This window comes from Heterodontus francisci, chromosome 7, assembly GCF_036365525.1.
Source record: "Heterodontus francisci isolate sHetFra1 chromosome 7, sHetFra1.hap1, whole genome shotgun sequence".
In the NCBI taxonomy this organism is placed as follows: Eukaryota; Metazoa; Chordata; class Chondrichthyes; order Heterodontiformes; family Heterodontidae; genus Heterodontus; species Heterodontus francisci.
Window position 1 is genome coordinate 12,474,396 of NC_090377.1, and position 18,699 is coordinate 12,493,094.

At 45.5% G+C, this 18,699-nt stretch overlaps 1 protein-coding gene across 1 annotated transcript; it reads right to left on the reverse strand.

Moving 5' to 3' along the window:
* Window positions 1–655: 655 nt before the first annotated feature.
* Window positions 656–12,015, reverse strand: LOC137371853 (tubulin alpha-1D chain). Its single transcript, XM_068034804.1, has 4 exons — window positions 11,875–12,015; window positions 6,278–6,500; window positions 5,182–5,330; window positions 656–2,080 (listed from the first exon to the last, which is right to left on the reverse strand). Exons 1-4 carry the CDS (start codon window positions 11,875–11,877, stop codon window positions 1,097–1,099), a joined length of 1,359 nt encoding a protein of 452 aa, XP_067890905.1. The 5' UTR covers window positions 11,878–12,015; the 3' UTR covers window positions 656–1,096.
* Window positions 12,016–18,699: the final 6,684 nt, after the last annotated feature.

Sequence of the window (18,699 nt, forward strand, 5' to 3'; positions counted from 1 at the left end):
AAAAAAAAAAATCAAAAAGCTAATGAAATGTTGACCTTTATGATAAGTGGGCTGAATCACAAAGAGGTGGAAGTTTTGAAATAGCTGTACAGAACTGTGATTAGACCACATCTGGAGCACTGCATTCAGTTCTGGACACCACACCTCTGGAAGGATATTTTGGCCTTTTTGGAGGTGCAGTCCGGATTCACCAGAATGATACTTGGAATAATAGGGTTAAATTATGAGGAAAGGTTGCATAGATTAGGCTAGTATTCCCTCGAGCGTCAGAGATTAAGTCCTGACCTAATTTAGATGTTTAAGATGATTAAAGGAGTTGATATTGTAGAGAGAGAGAAACTATTTCCTCTGGTGGGGGAGGCCAGAACAAGGAGGGCAAAACCTTAAAATTAGAGCTAGACTGTTCAAGGGTGATGAGAGAAATCTTGAACTCTCTTCCCCGAAAAGCTGTTGAAGCTGGGAGTCAATTGAAAATATTAAAACTGAGATTGATCAGTCTTTGTTGTGTAATGGTATTGAGGGTTAGAATCAAGGCAGGTAAATTGAATTAAGATACAGATTGACTGTGATCTGATTAAATGGCAAAACAGACTTAAGGAGCTGAATGGCCTCTTCCTACTTGTATGTCAACAAAAAATTGTACACAACTGCGAAATATAGACAAGATTTTATTTAATCATTATTGCTACATATATTCCATGTATTCCAAAGATTTGATCTGCAATATTATTTTTCTAACTAGGGAGTGTTTGATTGTTTCTTTTGATTGGTTTTAAACTAGATGGAACAAACTTTTTGCGCAATGCACTGCAATTTTGTTTATTAAAAGAAAGACAGGAATCTGCATACACTGAAGATCTGAAGTAAAACAGGTCAAACAGCCCCTGCAATGAGAAAAGACAACTTCAGGGGCAGGATCCTTTGCCAGATTTGCTAACTTTACTTTTCAGCTGGCCTGTGATCTATTTCTGTTTGTCGTTTACCATTTTTTGTCGATTTGCTTATTAAGAATGTCTGAGAACAAAGGATTTTAAAATTGAATCACACCAGTTTATTGATCCCAAATATTGTCACCGTCAGGACTACTTTTGAGGGTCTAATACTCCTCACCTTCTTCTGCCTCACCTTCACCCTCAATGCTGTCAGTGCCTACCTCCTCGTAATCTTTCTCCAAGGCTGCCATGTCTTCACGGGCCTCCGAGAACTCCCCTTCCTCCATCCCCTCACCCACATACCAATGCACAAAGGCACGCTTGGCGTACATCAGATCAAACTTGTGATCGAGGCGAGCCCAGGCTTCAGCGATGGCTGTGGTGTTGCTCAGCATACACACAGCACGCTGCACCTTGGCCAGGTCCCCACCAGGCACCACAGTGGGAGGCTGGTAGTTGATGCCAACCTTAAAACCAGTTGGGCACCAGTCAACAAACTGAATGGTGCGTTTGGTCTTGATGGTTGCAATGGCAGCATTGACATCTTTTGGCACCACGTCACCCCGATACAGTAAGCAACAAGCCATGTATTTGCCATGGCGAGGGTCACACTTGACCATCTGATTGGCTGGCTCAAAGCAGGCATTGGTGATCTCGGCCACAGACAGTTGTTCATGGTAAGCTTTCTCAGCTGAGATCACAGGGGCATAGGTAGCTAGAGGGAAGTGGATACGGGGGTATGGAACTAAATTGGTCTGGAACTCTGTCAGATCAACATTCAAAGCACCGTCAAAGCGAAGGGAGGCTGTAATGGAGGATACAATCTGACCAATCAGCCTGTTCAAATTAGTGTAGGTTGGGCGCTCAATGTCCAGGTTTCTGCGGCAGATATCATAGATGGCTTCATTGTCTACCATGAAGGCGCAGTCTGAGTGCTCGAGGGTGGTGTGCGTGGTCAGGATGGAATTGTAGGGTTCGACTACAGCCGTGGAGATCTGAGGAGCTGGGTAGATCGAAAATTCCAGTTTGGACTTCTTGCCATAGTCAACGGAGAGACGTTCCATCAGGAGGGACGTGAAACCGGAGCCGGTGCCTCCACCAAAGCTGTGGAAAATGAGGAAACCCTGGAGTCCTGTGCACTGGTCAGCCTGTGAAAACAATGCATAGATTTATACAAAAACAATACAGCAGAACTAGGCAGGAAGTTGCCTCCTGCAGTGCAATTCACCCTTAATACAAAGGATTTTGTGCTGGAGACAGGTATCACAGCGCTGGGCCGAAAAGGCTGGGGAGGAACCCTGCCTCTGCCTTTTTGTGTGGCTATTAATAGGGCCTCAATTGGCCTCTGGGTGGGAAGACTGTCGTTAGCCTATCCAGCCCCCGGGAAGATCCTCCGCACCCCCCCCCGCCACTTGTTACGATACTCTGTGCTCCCCCGCCTCCTACCCCGCCTCAAGGGCCTCACAAGATCCCGGCCAAAGAGTGCAAAGGAGAGCCACTAGACTAATTCCCAGTTTAAAGCCCCTTAGTTATCAAGATAGGCTAAAAGGGCTGGGACGCTATACTTTAGAGAAGCGTTTGACTTAGGAGTGATCTGATGATGATGGGACTAGATTGTGTTCAACCAGAAGTCATAGATTTAGAATCATTGATAAAAGATCTAGAGGGAAGATGAGGAGAATTTTTTTCACTAACCATAGAGTTGTTGGGATCTGGAATGCTGTCGCTGAAAAGGCAGTGGAAGCTGATTCTGTACATAATTTTAAAAGGGAGTTGGACAGAACCTGAAGATTAGAAGCTTACAGGGTTATAGACAAAAAGCTGGGGTGTGGAATTGAGCGTGACTGCTATACAAAAATAAAAATTAAAGGGCTTTGGTGAACACAAGAACACAAGAACTAGGAGCAGAAGTAGACCATATGGCCCATCGAGCATGCTCTGCCATTCAATACGATCATGGCTGATCTTGGGCTTCAATTCATAAGATTCACAACCCTTTGAGTGAAGTCATTTCTACTCATCTCTCATCTCAGTCCTGAATGATTGACCCCTAATCCTGAGACTGTGTCCCCGTGTTCCAGATTCCCGGACAACTGGAAACAATCTCTCAGCTTCTACTCTGAATCTTGTGTGTCTCAATTAGATCACCTCTCATTCTTCTAAACTCCAGAGAATATAGGAGACCGCACAGGAGTACTGTGTGCAGTTTTGTTCTCCATATTTCTGGAAGGATATACTTTCAATGGAGGGAGTACAGCGAAGGTTCACTAGATTGATCCCTGGGCTGAAAGGGTTGTCCTTTGATGACAGGCTGTGTAAATTGGGACTATATTCTCTGGAGCTTACAAGAATGAGAGGTGATCTCAAAGAAATTTACAAGATTCTGAAGGGGCTTGACAGGGTAGACAGTGAAAGGTTGTTGCCTCTGGCTGGGGAATCTAAAACATGGGGGGCACAGTCTCAGGCCGATCATTTAGGACTGAGATAAGGAGAAATTTCTTCACTCAAAGGGTTGTGAATCTTTGGAATTCTCTACCCCATAGGGTTGTGGATGCTTCATCATTGAATATATTTAAGGCGGAGATAGATTTTTGGTCTCACAGGGAATCAAGGGATATGGGGAATGGGCAGGAAAATGGAGCTGAAGCCGAAGATCAGCCATGATGGTATGGAAAGGCGGAGCAGGCTCGACAGGCTGTATGGACTACTTCTGCTCCCATTTCTTACGTTCTGACTCGGGCACAATGGGCTGAATGGCCTCCTTGTGTGCTCTATATTTCCATGACTCTTAAGTTGGCTGTGTGCTTCATTTAAAAAGGTTAGGGAGGACCAGGGGTCACAATTGTAAGTCGTACAAGGCCAGATCTAGGTTAGATGTCAGGAGGTGGTTCTTTTCACAGAGAACGTTGGAATTGTGGAACAGGAGCTGTGTTGAACAGTGAACACCAGTTTACTGAATTCCTTCAAGCAGGTTTCAGGCTGGGTTGGAGATCACCGCAAACAAGAGATAGCTACCTGGTAACGTTAATCAGTGCCAGAGTGGCCAACTGAACTAATTTAATCACCTGAAGGGAGGGAGAGTAATTTCCTACATTTTTCACCCAAATTGGCCTGGGTTTTATTGAGTGTTTTGCCTGTCTTAGGAGATCATGTGGTTTTGTGTGGGGTGGAGAATGTATATTTTGTGATGCACAAGGCATCACAATTGTGTGGGACTGAATGGAATAGAGGTTCTTTTCCTGTTCTCCATCATCCCTCTGTAACACCCACTGATTAGATACAAGCTCTTAGGATACTGGGCATCGTAGACTATGTTGAGTTGTGCCCACTTTCATCCATCGTTAAGAGTACCATTGGCGGCTGTCCGGGCACTAAACTCTGGAATTTCCTCCCTAAACATCTCCACCTCTCTCCCCTCCTTTAAGATGCTCCTTAAAACCTACTTTTTTGACCAAGCTTTTGGTCACCTGTACTAATATCTCTTTATATGACTTGGAATAAAACTTTTGTCTGATAATTGCTCCTGGGAAGCACCTTGGGACATTTTACTATGATAAAGGCACTATATAAATACCAACTGTTGTTGAAGAAACCAGGGCCTCTGAACCTTTATGATGCAAGTCCAACTACATCAACAGATTTTTGCACAAGTGAACAAGTTGGTATTCCAACTAAACATGCACTGCCGATGAGCACTGAAAACAACATTTTCCAAATCTCTAGGGCCAGGGAATTGAAACTGGAGAAATCAAGGAAAGCTGGGCTGCCAGGACTTGGAGGTCCCACAGGCAAAGATTTAGACATCCCTTAGTTAAGCTGTTGGATAAGACTAGAGCCCATAATCCAGGCCAACACTCAGTGCCAGTACTGAAAGGGTGCTGCACCTTCCAAGCTATCGTCTTTCTGATGAGATGTTCAACTGATGACTCCATTTGTCCTCTTGGGTGGATGCCAAAGATTCCACAGCCACTACTTGGAAGAAAAGCAGGAGTGGTTCTCACCCAGGTGACCTGGCGCCATTATTTATCCCTCAACCAAAATCATTAGAAAAAAAGAAACAGATGTTTTGGTCATATATCTCATTGGTGATTGTGGGATCTTGCTTTGCACAAATTGGCTGCCGTATTTCCCTACATTACAATTGTGACTACACTTCAATAAGCACTTCATTGGCTGTAAAGGTGCTCTAGAAATGCCAGTTCTTTCTCTTTATAATTCACAAACCCCTCGCCATTTGCTCAATTCTTACCAGCTTGCGAAGTCTGTCCAGAACCAAGTCAATCAGCTCTTTGCCGATGGTGTAGTGCCCACGGGCGTAGTTGTTGGCAGCATCTTCCTTCCCGGTAATGAGCTGCTCAGGGTGGAACAGCTGGCGATAGGTACCAGTACGGACCTCATCTGGAATGCAGAATTATGAAAAGTTTGTTTGCTTGTCTAAGAACGTAGATACTGACTCATACGCATGCATGTGACATATCATCAGACCCGAAGCATTAACTCTGCCTCTCTCGCCACAGATGCTGTCAGACCTGCTGAGTATTTCCAGCACTTTCTGTTATTATTTCCATTTCCAGCATCTACAGTATTTTGCTTTTGCCATAGTAGAGGACACTATCAAAGTTGGTAGGAACTGCGTCTATGATGGAACCACCATCTAGTCCTGTATACCAACTCACATATACTGGGATAACAAAGACCCAGGATGTGGAACACTGGGATGTTAGTCAACAGGACAGTTCTGCCTGTTACTCAGAGGAAAGTCAAACTAGTAACAAATCTAGAATTGCACTGTGCAATCTACCTAGCAGTACTTGATCTGACATACCAGGCCCAAGATAGTGTCTGAACAGAAATTGTAACAGCCCAACTCTCCCATTGAAATGTTTAAGGTGATTAAAGGAATTGATAGGGAGATAGAGAGAAACTATTTCCTCTGGTGGAGGAAGTCTAGAATAAGGGGGCATAACCTTGAAATTAGAGCTAGGCTGTTCAGGAGTGTTGCATGGAGTCACTTCTTCATACAAAGGGTAGTAGATATCTGGAACTCTCATCCCCTAAAAGCTGTTGAGGCTGGAGGTCAATTGAAAATTCATAAACTGAGGTTAATAGATTTTTGTTAGGTGGGTGAATTAGGGGTTATGGAAACAAGGTGGTTAAGTAGATTTAAGTTACAGATCACCCATGATCTAAATGAAAGACGGAACATGTTTGAGGGGCTGAATGGCGGAAGTTCTCCTGTCCTATGTTCCCAAGAAGAAAACTGAAAATATACATAAAGGAGAAGAACAGTGTGTGTGAGAGGGTTCTGACTTGGAGAACCATGGCCCCGTGGTTCTTGGACTTACCAATCACAGTTGGTTCCAAATCAACAAAGACAGCTCGTGGGACGTGTTTTCCCGCTCCAGTCTCACTGAAGAAGGTGTTGAAGGAGTCATCGCCACCTCCAATGGTCTTGTCACTGGGCATCTGTCCATCAGGCTGGATACCATGCTCCAGACAGTACAGCTCCCAGCAGGCATTGCCCATCTGGACACCAGCCTGGCCAACATGGATGGAGATACATTCACGCTGTGGGACAGAAATAAGCAATTATTATTACATAGGAGTTAGTTAGAACTAACAGCACAGTTATGGAAACAAGGCGGTTAAATGGAGTTGAAATACAGACCACCCGTGATCTAACTGAAAGACGGAACAGGCTCGAGGGGCTGAATGGCGGAACACTTCTCCTGTCCTGTGTTCCCAAGAATAAGAAAATTGAAAATATACTTAAAAGGAGAAGAACAGTGTGTGTGAGAGAGACCCAACAGGTCTATGCCAGTGTTTATGCTCCATGCTTGCCTCCTTCCACCTTGTTTTATCTCATCCTGGTCACATAAGTTTGCATTCCTTTCTCCCTCATGTGCTTATCTAGCTTCCCCTTGAAAGTATCTATGCTATTCGTCTTGACCAGCCACTTGGTAGCGAGTTCCACATTCTAACCACTCTGAGGAAATAAGTTTTTCCTGAGTCCCCTATTGGATTTATTAGTGACCATCTTGTAGTTTCAGACTGCAGCACAAGTGGAAACATCTTAACTACATCTACCCCATAAAATCTCTTCATCATTCATAATTAGAACTCTACAACCCTCCAAAACTTTGAGCCCCTTCAACTCTGGTCTCTTGCCTATCCCTGACTTCCTTCTCTCCACCATTCGCAGCTGTGCCTTCAGCAGCCCAGGCCCTAAGCTGTGCAATACCCTCCCTACACCTCCCCGGCTCTCTCCCAACAACAACTTGCATTTATATGGTGCCTTTAACAAAGTAAAACATTCCAAGGCTCTTCACAGCAGCGATTGTCAAACAAAATTTTACACCGAGCCACATAAGGAGATATTAGGAAAAATGACCAAAAGATTGGTCAAAGAGGTAGATTTTAAGGAGCGTCTTGAAGGAGGAGACGCGGAGAGGTTTAGGGAGGGAATTCCAGAGCTTAGGATCCAGGAAGCTGAAGGCACGGCCATCAATGATGCAGCGAAGAAAATCAGGGATGCAAGTACTCTTCTACATCTTAAAAGGAATACAATATGGCCTGAAACTACCCCCACCCGCACCACTCCTTCACTATGAGTTCTGCAAATTCGTTTCTGACATAAGGGACGGAATTTTTCATTGGGCAGGAAGCCCCTCTCACTGGCCGAAGCCAGACCAGGATTTTTTGCTCCCCAGGCCCTTAATTGGTCTTGGGTGGGACTTCCACCTCCTTGAAGCAGGAAGTCCCACCTAATAGAGCTGCTGGCCAATCAGCGGGCCAGCAGCTCTTAGTCCCAGCAGCGCCACTGGGAGCGGTGGCCACTGCTGGGACTACACCCAGCCATTGGAAGCAAGGTGAAGGTGAAGGTGAAAGTTTTTAGGGCCTTGCCTTCAGTTGCTTTGGAGTCTGGTGTTTCAAGTCAGGAACTGCACAGGCCCATCAAATAGACTAATATTGGCATTTATACTTCATTCAGTCCTGAGAGTGTGCCACTTGTGCCTCAGTTCTTTTGCTTTCAAATCTGTTACCACAGAAACAGAAGGCTAGGGGGGAAATAGGAAGGGTGGGTAGAGAGGGAGGTGAGGTGGGAGAGGGAGAGAGAGAAGCGTGGGAGAGAGAAGGTGGGGGAGAGGGAAAGGTGAGGTGGTGGAGAGGGAGGGTGGGAGATAAAATGGGGTGTGGCGGAGACAGTGGACGGAGAAGAGAGGGAGAGGGTAGGAGAGTGGGAGAGGGAGGGTGGAAGAATGAGAAGGGGAGAGAGAGAGTGAGGAGGGGAGAGAAGAAAGAAAGGGAGAGAGAAGGGAAGGCAGGGAGAGTTAGAAACAGAGAGAGGGCAGATAACACGGGGAAGAGGGAGAGAGGGGAGAGAGCATGGAAAAGCGGGTGAGAAGGGGAAGTCAGAAAAACAGATAGAAACAGGGGTGGGGGGGAAAGAGGGAGAGGAGGAGAGAGCAGGGAACTGAAGAGAGAAAAGGGGAAGGAGAGATTCAGAGAGAGGGAGCAAGATAACAGGGAAAAAGGGAGAGAAAAATGGAGCAAGGGAAGAGGGGGATCATGGAGAGAGCTTGATCCCAGTAATCTGGAGTAGGTTTAAACCCACATCCCTGTTGTAAACGGAAGAGTATCCAACCCACCCCACAACCATCAAAAACTTTGTAAAAGTATTTCTTTGGGTGGGGCACTATTTGAATTCCGATGAAATTCTCGAACCTTTGGCCAGGACTTCTAATAAATCATGCAAAGGGATTATAATGTGGATAAGTGTGAGGAACGGAGGTGCAGAGTATTTCTTAAATGGCGAGAGTTTGGAAAGTATTGATGTCCAAAGGGACCTAGGTGTCCTTGTTCATAAGTCACTGAAAGCTAACATGCAGGTGCAGCAATCAAATAGGAAGGCAAACGGTATGTTAACCTTTATCACAAGAGGATTTGAGTACAGGAGCAAAGAAGTCTTGCTTCAATTATATAGTGCATTGGTGAGGCTGCACCTGGAATACTGTGTGCAGGTCTGGTCCCTTACCTGAGGAAGGATACATTTGCCATAGAGGGAGTGCAGCGGAGGTTCACCAGACTGATTCCTGGGATGGTGGGTTTGTCCTACGAGGAGAGATTGAGGAGACTGGGCCTGGATTCTCTGGAGTTTAGAAGAGTGAGAGGTGATCTCATAGAAAGTTACAAAATTCTTAAAGGGATAGACAGGGTAGATGCAGAAAGGATGTTTCTCCTGGCTGTGGGGTCTAGAACCAGGGGACACAATCTCAGAATAAGGGGCAAGCCATTTAGGACTGAGACGAGGAGGAATTTCTTCACTCAGAGGGTGGTGAATCTTTGGAATTCTCTGCCCCAGAGGGCGGTGGAAGCTCAGTCACTGAGTAAGTTCAAGTCAGAGATCGATAGATTTCTAGTTATTAATGACATCAAGGGATTTGGGGATAGTGCGGGAATATGGTGTTGAGGTAGACGATCATCCATGATCTAGAATGGCAGAGCAGGCTTGAAGGGCTGAATGGCCTACTCCAACTCCTTTGTTCCTATGTAAACTCAGACATTCAATTGATGGAGCAGGATTTTTCTGGCCACAAGATCTGAAGCCGAAAGTCTAAATTACCCCGGAAATTCTAGGAATGTAAATTGCAGTCCAAATTTTCTGTCCCTTCACAATTTACCTTTTTTAACCCCCACCTTTCAAGTCACATTCCCTGAGCAGCAAGCACTTTAAGCCACTAGTTTTATCCCCATGCATTAGAATATCTTTTATTTGCACAGCGAGGTACTGCCATATGAGGTATCAGATCCAATCCCCACCCTGTCTATAAAGAGCACTTCTAGTTATTGACCACTCTAGGACCTGCTACCAAGGTCCAGGACGACATACTGAGGGACAAACTAAAGCTTGGGGCAGCCACAGCAAAGGTTCAAAGGGGAAAGACCACTGTGTAAAGCCCTCCCACCATAGTATACCAAGGAGCTGGAAACTGTGTAAAACTCCTCGGGCTGTACGCACCAGAAAATGTTGGATGTGTGATGTAAATGCATATTTTAAATAGAACCTGAAATGGCAAGTGTAGTGAGGCACCTCGGACTGTATTGAAAGAAACTGATTTGCATTGCACTTTATGTAATGCCAAATTTGAACTGTTAATAATGTAATTTTTAAAATTTTATGAGTCAGGTATACTTTTGGAAAAAAAACCATAACACCTCAGCATTCTGCTAGTCATGTTGCAAAATCCTTTGTTCCCCAACCCATTACAGAGATCCAGACTAAACAAAGAGCTATGGGGAAAGAACAGGGGAGTGAGACTAATTGGATAGCACTCTCAGAGACAGTTCTAGAAAAGAGAAGGCTGAGGGGGTGACCTAATGAAGGTCTTTAAATTTATGATCACGTTTGATAGAGTACACGTAGAATGTTTCTGCTTGTGGGGATATCGAAAACTGGGGCTCAAAATTAGGGGTGAGCCAAGCTAAACTATTTAATCCAGTGCTGTGCTTCATTCCAGCTATTGAGTGAATAAATAAATAAGATAGACAGTCACTCATAAATCCAATAGCAAATTCAGGAGAAATTTATTTTGCCAGAGAGTGGTGAGAGTGTGGAACTCGCCACCACAAAGAGTGGCTGAGGTGAATAGTATGGTGAAGCTGGATAAACACGAGACAGAAAGGAATAGAGGATATGTCGATCGGGTGAGATGAAGTGGGTGGGAGAAAGCTCGGGTGAAGCATAAGCACCGGTATAGACCGGTTGGGCTGAATGATTTGGTTCTGTACTGTAAATTCTATGTAACTCTCGAAGAACAATGGTGGGGGCGGGGAATGCAAAAAATGATGCTAAGCTCATGACAAAGTCCAAACTCTCCTGCTCCCTCAGATTCTCCACCCTTCCCATAGGTGAAGTGCCAGATCACTTCCACCCACCTCTGACGGACTCCACAGTAACATAGCAACTGTTCTAGGCAAACAAAGACCTTCAGCCATCTAGCCCATGATTAATCCCATCCTTTGATAAGGAACCTGTCTGGTTCCTTTCTGAAACCTCTTGATGGTTTCTTGTTTCAGCACCTGTGTCTATAATAATCTGATCCACACATTTACTGCCGAGAATCCCAACTGTGAACATACATCCGCCGGTCCAGACACGAAACAGAGACGCTGGGATAAAGCAACCATGGTCTGCAAGGCACCCCAGGCAGAGACTCCCCAGGCAGCAAGACTCTAGAAACAGAAGACTCCCCAGGCAGCGAGACAACCCAGACAATGGCTTGTCAGACAGCAAGACTCCCAAGGCGACAAAAATCAGCAGATATTACTGGTTCTACAGAACACTGCAGTCCCCTAACCCCACCCCCACACTGCCCAACCGATTGGCAGGGTTTCAAAGCGTAGCAAGTTGAGAGATATGCCCTTGTGCAGTATCCATCATACTAGCCCATTATCCACGCATATCATCCAGAGCTCATTGCCTCATTACCAGCACCCTCTCTCTCCTATACAGCAGCACCTCACATTAAAAATTCCCATCTCTGTTTTCAAATCGCTCCATGGCCGCACCCCTCCCTGTCTCTGAAACTCCTTCAGCCCGACAACCCTCTGAGATCTCCGCATTGCTCCCAATTCTGGCCTCTTATCTATCTCCCACGTCCTTCATTCCACAATTAACAGCCGTGCCTTCAACTATCTCGGCCTTAATCTCTGGAATTCTCTCCCTAAGCCTCTCTGTCTTTCTCTCTCCTCTTTACAATGCTTTTTAAAAATCTACCTCTTTGACCAGGTTTCTCGGTTACCTGTTCTAAAGTCAAATTTTTGTCTGATTAATGCTTCGGTGAAGCATCTTGGAAATTTTTATTAACCATATTAAAAGCTCTGTTTAAATGCAAGTTGTTGAACAGTATTTAGCATGTCTGAATAAAGCCAGCAAGCTCACCATGGTTTTAGCTCTCCTTTTGTACGACCTTCAGGATCGACGAAGAAAATTTTCAGCAGACTGTAGGCTGCCTCCTTCCCTGGATTTATAGCAAAGCAGGGACAAAGGGTTGTGAAAGGAAGCTCGGAGGGAGTTTGTTGGTAGCAACCAGCAGAGAGATCCGATTGTTTACGCAATCAGCTTTCTCCAGGAGACGAACGGTCAAATTACTCGACTCAGTCACCAACGCAACAGAGACAGGCTACCAAGGGAGTGAGATCTTAGTGACAAGAAGTTAAACATGGTATTTGCAAACACACTGAAAATAGCCTAACAAGACGGCTGCCTAATTTTACTGTAGCCCCAAGCAATCAGCTCCAGCGAGTATATTTTCAGCTTGAATTTCATGCCTTCAGCACACTTTCAAGTGTTTATTAACTCTGTGTGTTGCTGGGGAGGGGGGTGGAAGTGGGGGTAATGCTGGGTGGTGGTAGAATGCAAAAGGAAAAAGAAAGAACTTGCATTTCTACAGCACCGCTCCCCCAGGCAAGTGCAACATTGCATTTGGGATCAGGAATGCAGCAGCTGAATGGGGTTAAGGGATATAGTAATACTTGCATTTCAATTAAGAGAGAACTCGCATTTATATAATACAGCAGGTTCCATAACTTCAGTCCCAAAGCATGTTACAGCCAATGAAGAATTTTTGAAATGTAGTCACTGTTGTAGGAAATGTGATAGCCATTTTACGCCCAGCAAGATCCCACAAACAGCACTGCGATGACAACCAGATAATCTGTTTTCAGTGCCGCCAAAGCAAAATACTGACGATGCTGGAAACACTCAGTGGGTCAGGCAGTATTTGTAGAGAGAAAAACAGAGTTAACAGATCAGCAGAACTGGAAGATGCTCGAGATGCAATAGTTTTTAAGCAAGTACAGAACCAGGTAAAAGCGGGAGGGTGGGGGAGATACAGTGAGGGGAGGAAAGAACAAAAGGGAAGGTCTGTGATTGGGCGGAGAGATTAAATGACAAAAAGGATGAGGTAATGAGACCAGTAAAAGAAACAAAAGATGGGACCATTGGAGGTGTAAACAATTACAGCAGAATATCAGAGAGGAAGGAGCATATACGAAAGAAAGAACTGCTATTTCTACTGCACGTTTCGTGGTTTTAGGAAGTCCCAAAGCGCTTTACAGCTAATTAAGTATTTTTGAAGTGAGGTCTCTGTTGTAATGTAGGAAAGATGGCAGCCAATTTGCACAGCAAGCTCCCACGAATATCAATGTGTTAATGATCAGATTCTCTGTTATTTTCAGTGATATTGGTTGAGGGATAAATATTGGCCAGGACACCAGGGAGAACTCCCCTGCTCATCTTCAAAATTGCCCCATGGGATCTTTTACTTCCATCTGAGAGGGCAGACAGGGCCTCAGTTTAATACTTTGCCTGAATGATGGCACCTCCAACAGTGCAGCACTCCTTCAGTCCTGCACTGAAGTGTCAGCCTAGATGTTTGTGCTCAAGTCCTGTAGTGGACTTGAATCCACAAGGTTCTGGAATGCACTGCCTGAAAAAGTGGTGGAGGCAGATTCGATCAAGACCGTCAAAAGAGAATTGGATAATTATCTGAAGAGATAAATTTGCAGGGCTACAGGGAAAAGGCAGGCGTGTGGTACCAGGTAAGTTCCTCTTGCAGAGAGCCAGCACAGGCATGATGGGCTGAATGGCCTTCTATGACTCTGACAGGAGTAGCTGACAAATGATCTTATGCCCCAGTGAGATATATATATATTAATACATAAATAGAATAGAAATAGCAGATATAGTAGAACAGACTTTATGATACAGATCAATTTATAATTTTTTTTATTGATGAAATTTAATTTAATTCCACTTCTATAATTTAAAATGGTAAAATATGATTTTCCTACCACAATGTTCATTTAAACACAAGGAAAATAATTTTACTGTCCAGACGATTAGATGATGAAGCATGGTCATGCCAATGTTATTTTTATCAGCTGTTAGTAGGATGGTTTATATTGATGGGGATGGAGCATCATTGATGACATTTTCATATAAGTGATTGAGTCTGGAGACCCAATATCACTGGAGATCAAGTTAATCCTGAGTGTTGATGCCATTGTCAGGTTTCAATTTAGAACTAAATGTGCCTTCATATTTGGACAGGTACAAAGGAGGGGGAGAAAGGGCTGTGTTAGGGCATGTGTGTGCGCGCGTGTGTATGCTTAATAATATTCGAACCAGTGCCTCGTCTTATTGAACATTTGAAACCTTCTAGAAATGGGTCTTGGGTTCGATAGAGTAAAATTCCCCCTCCCCTGCCCCATTCCCTCTTTAGTTTTACGTTACCCCAATGATGAGCCCTCTCCTTGCCCTGCCCGGAGTCCAGCAGCTGTGAGGCCCACGTTTTACATCCAGTACCTTTAGCTGTATGCTCACTGGCATTGGACCCCTCTCAGGTGGCCGCAATCACACCTGCATAACAGGTGAAAACATTTTCAGCTGCACTAATAAAGCTCTGCAGAACCTGTTCGAGATTAAATAAACCACTAATGAGGTTTATAAGCCAACTGTCAATCAATAATGGTTTATGTTGGAAAAAAAATAGCAACTCATGATTTTTATAACAAATTTCTTGATTTTTATGAGCTTGTCTCTTGATTTATGAGACAGTGGGGTTGGCATGTCTGTACAAGTCTAGTCTGTGCAACCTGACCTCATGATTTAACCCTTTTAGCCCCGGTATCATTCTGATGAATCTAGACTTCACCCTCTCCACCTTGTCCTTGCTGAGGTGCAATGCCCAAAGCTGAACTCAGTTACTCCAGATGGGGGTCTGACCATTGGGTCAGGCTTAGCAAAATTAGTCGACAAAGTTACAGGTCACCTCAAACTGTGCGGCAACTGAATGGAAAATTATACAGACTCCTGGTTCTCACACCGACAGCTAGAGTGTTATATAACTGTATAACTGTAGTTATACAGTTATGTAGTTATGCCAGAAGTACTGCACAAAGAACAGCTAGGCGTTGCGCAAACGACTACTGGCAACACCTATGCAGTCATATTCAGCTGGCCTCAGACACCGGAAACATCAGAGGAATGTATGATGGCATGAAGAGAGCTCTTGGGCCAACCATCAAGAAGATCACCCCCCTCAAATCTAAATCGGGGGACATAATCACTGACCAACGCAAACAGATGGACCGCTGGGTTGAGCACTACCTAGAACTGTACTCCAGGGAGAATGTTGTCACTGAGACTGCCCTCAATGCAGCCCAGCCTCTACCAGTCATGGATGAGCTGGACATACAGCCAACCAAATCGGAACTCAGTGATGCCATTGATTCCCTAGCCAGCGGAAAAGCCCCTGGGAAGGACAGCATTACCCCTGAAATAATCAAGAGTGCCAAGCCTGCTATACTCTCAGCACTACATGAACTGCTATGCCTGTGCTGGGACGAGGGAGCAGTACCCCAGGACATGCGCGATGCCAACATCATCACCCTCTATAAAAACAAAGGTGACCGCGGTGACTGCAACAACTATCGTGGAATCTCCCTGCTCAGCATAGTGGGGAAAGTCTTTGCTCGAGTCGCTCTGAACAGACTCCAGAAGCTGGCCGAGCGCGTCTACCCTGAGGCACAGTGTGGCTTTCGTGCAGAGAGATCGACTATTGACATGCTGTTCTCCCTTCGTCAGATACAGGAGAAATGCCGTGAACAACAGATGCCCCTCTACATTGCTTTCATTGATCTCACCAAAGCCTTTGACCTCGTCAGCAGACGTGGTCTCTTCAGACTACTAGAAAAGATCGGATGTCCACCAAAGCTACTAAGTATCATCACCTCATTCCATGACAATATGAAAGGCACAATTCAACATGGTGGCTCCTCATCAGAGCCCTTTCCTATCCTGAGTGGTGTGAAACAGGGCTGTGTTCTCGCACCCACACTTTTTGGGATTTTCTTCTCCCTGCTGCTTTCACATGCGTTCAAATCCTCTGAAGAAGGAATTTTCCTCCACACAAGATCAGGGGGCAGGTTGTTCAACCTTGCCCGTCTAAGAGCGAAGTCCAAAGTACGGAAAGTCCTCATCAGAGAACTCCTCTTTGCTGACGATGCTGCTTTAACATCTCACACTGAAGAATGCCTGCAGAGTCTCATCGACAGGTTTGCGTCTGCCTGCAATGAATTTGGCCTAACCATCAGCCTCAAGAAAACGAACATCATGGGGCAGGATGTCAGAAATGCTCCATCCATCAATATTGGCGACCACGCTCTGGAAGTGGTTCAAGAGTTCACCTACCTAGGCTCAACTATCACCAGTAACCTGTCTCTAGATGCAGAAATCAACAAGCGCATGGGTAAGGCTTCCACTGCTATGTCCAGACTGGCCAAGAGAGTGTGGGAAAATGGCGCACTGACACGGAACACAAAAGTCCGAGTGTATCAGGCCTGTGTCCTCAGTACCTTGCTCTACGGCAGCGAGGCCTGGACAACGTATGCCAGCCAAGAGCGACGTCTCAATTCATTCCATCTTCGCTGCCTTCGGAGAATACTTGGCATCAGGTGGCAGGACTATATCTCCAACACAGAAGTCTTTGAAGCGGCCAACACCCCCAGCTTATACACACTACTGAGTCAGCGGCGCTTGAGATGGCTTGGACATGTGAGCCGCATGGAAGATGGCAGGATCCCCAAAGACACATTGTACAGCGAGCTCGCCACTGGTATCAGACCCACCGGCCGTCCATGTCTCCGTTATAAAGACGTCTGCAAACGCGACATGAAATCGTGTGACATTGATCACAAGTCGTGGGAGTCAGTTGCCAGCATTCGCCAGAGCTGGCGGGCAGCCATAAAGACAGGGCTAAATTGTGGCGAGTCGAAGAGACTTAGTAGTTGGCAGGAAAAAAGACAGTGGCGCAAGGGGAGAGCCAACTGCGCAACAGCCCCAACAAACAAATTTCTCTGCAGCACCTGTGGAAGAGCCTGTCACTCCAGAATTGGCCTTTATAGCCACTCCAGGCGCTGCTTCACAAACCACTGACCACCTCCAGGCGCGTATCCATTGTCTCTCGAGATAAGGAGGCCCAAAAGAACTGTAGCATTTCTCAGGACAATCGGAAACGTTCAACGAACATGCCTTGCCTGCATCAGTTACACGCCGAAAGTAAACTCTGTTCTGCTACAGTCACATTTCGGGCCCACAGCCCACCTCAAATTGAGGCCGGACCTCCCTCCAATAATCTCGGGAAGGTTGGCTATGTATTCCACCTGTCCACCATCCCAATAGTCAAAATCTAGATAACGTACAGTAGGTGTTTCCACATGTGGGCAACTAAGAACTAGGGGGCCATAAATATCACATGACCTCCTGCTCCCACCCACACTCCCACTATTGGTCGATGCGCACTGCCTTTGCATGCCAATTGAAAACTTTTTGTTGCCTAATTGGATTGATTTTGACTGTCAGTGAAATAACCTGCCCCATTGCTCATATATTTTGTAATTTATTTTTTATTTTATTTAGAGATACAGCACTGAAACAGGCCCTTTGGCCCACCGAGTCTGTGCCGACCATCAACCACCCATTTATACTAATCCTACACTAATCCCATATTCCTACCATATCCCCACCTGTCCCTATATTCCCCTACCACCTACCTATACTAGGGGCAATTTATAATGGCCAATTTACCTATCAACCTGCAAGTCTTTGGTGGTGGGAGGAAACCAGAGCACCTGGCGAAAACCCACGCAGACACAGGGAGAACTTGCAAATTCCACACAGGCAGTACCCAGAATTGAACCCGGGTCACTGGAGCTGTGAGGCTGCGGTGCTAACCACTGCGCCACTGTGCCGCCCAAATAAATGAAAGTGTTCAGAGAAAATGCCCCTATGATTTTTCTCAGGTTTTCCTCATAGCAGTGTCCTATAGATTAATATTCAATTCTTGGAGAATCGGGGCCAATCCTGGAGGGTTAACTACCCCTATTCTGAAGGGCAGCGATTGTGTGGGAAAATGTAGCAAGGGATGAGAGAGTCACTTGTAAATCCAATGAGGAATTCCAGAGAAAAGTCTTTACCAAGATAGCAGCTATCGAAAAATAGCAAGTTCCATATTCTCACCATTCTCTGGATTTATAATTGTTTGGTTGGCATCCTTCCATCCATGAATGATGATGGACACGCAGCAAACAATCCATTTAGGTGGGTGTCTTCTCTTGGTGCACCTTTGCTGATGACTGTGAAGGGCAATCCTTGACAGGCAGGTTCTGCTGCACGTGAAGTTGCTAAGTGATGTTGTCAGTTGTTCTTTTTGACATTGGCGCCTGTTGCTAACCTGCTGTAGCAACTGGTCATCATGGTAGGGCACACCAGTCCACAGGAAGTGTCTGCATTTCCCTCTTTCGCCAGCTAGTGACTCCCAAGTCCCGTAGTCAACGTTTAGGACCTTCATGTCATGCTTGCAAGCATCCTTGAAGCGGAGCTTTGGGCACCCCACTGGTCATCTGGTCCCAGCTACCTCACCATACAGAAGGTCCTCGGGTATCCAACCATCTTCCATCCTGTGGATGTGTCCGATCCATCGAAGCCACCTCTGTTTGATTAGTGCCAACGTACTTGGGAGCTATGCCTTTGAGAGGCGGCATTTGTGATTTTATCGTGTCTGGATATACCCATAATGTGCTACAGACAGCGAGGATGGAAATTATTGAACTTCTTTTGGATTTGTGAGTGACTATCTTGTCCCTCCTTGCAGGTCATTTCTAAAGCACTGCCCATCCTCCTACGATGTTTGCACTCTGTTTT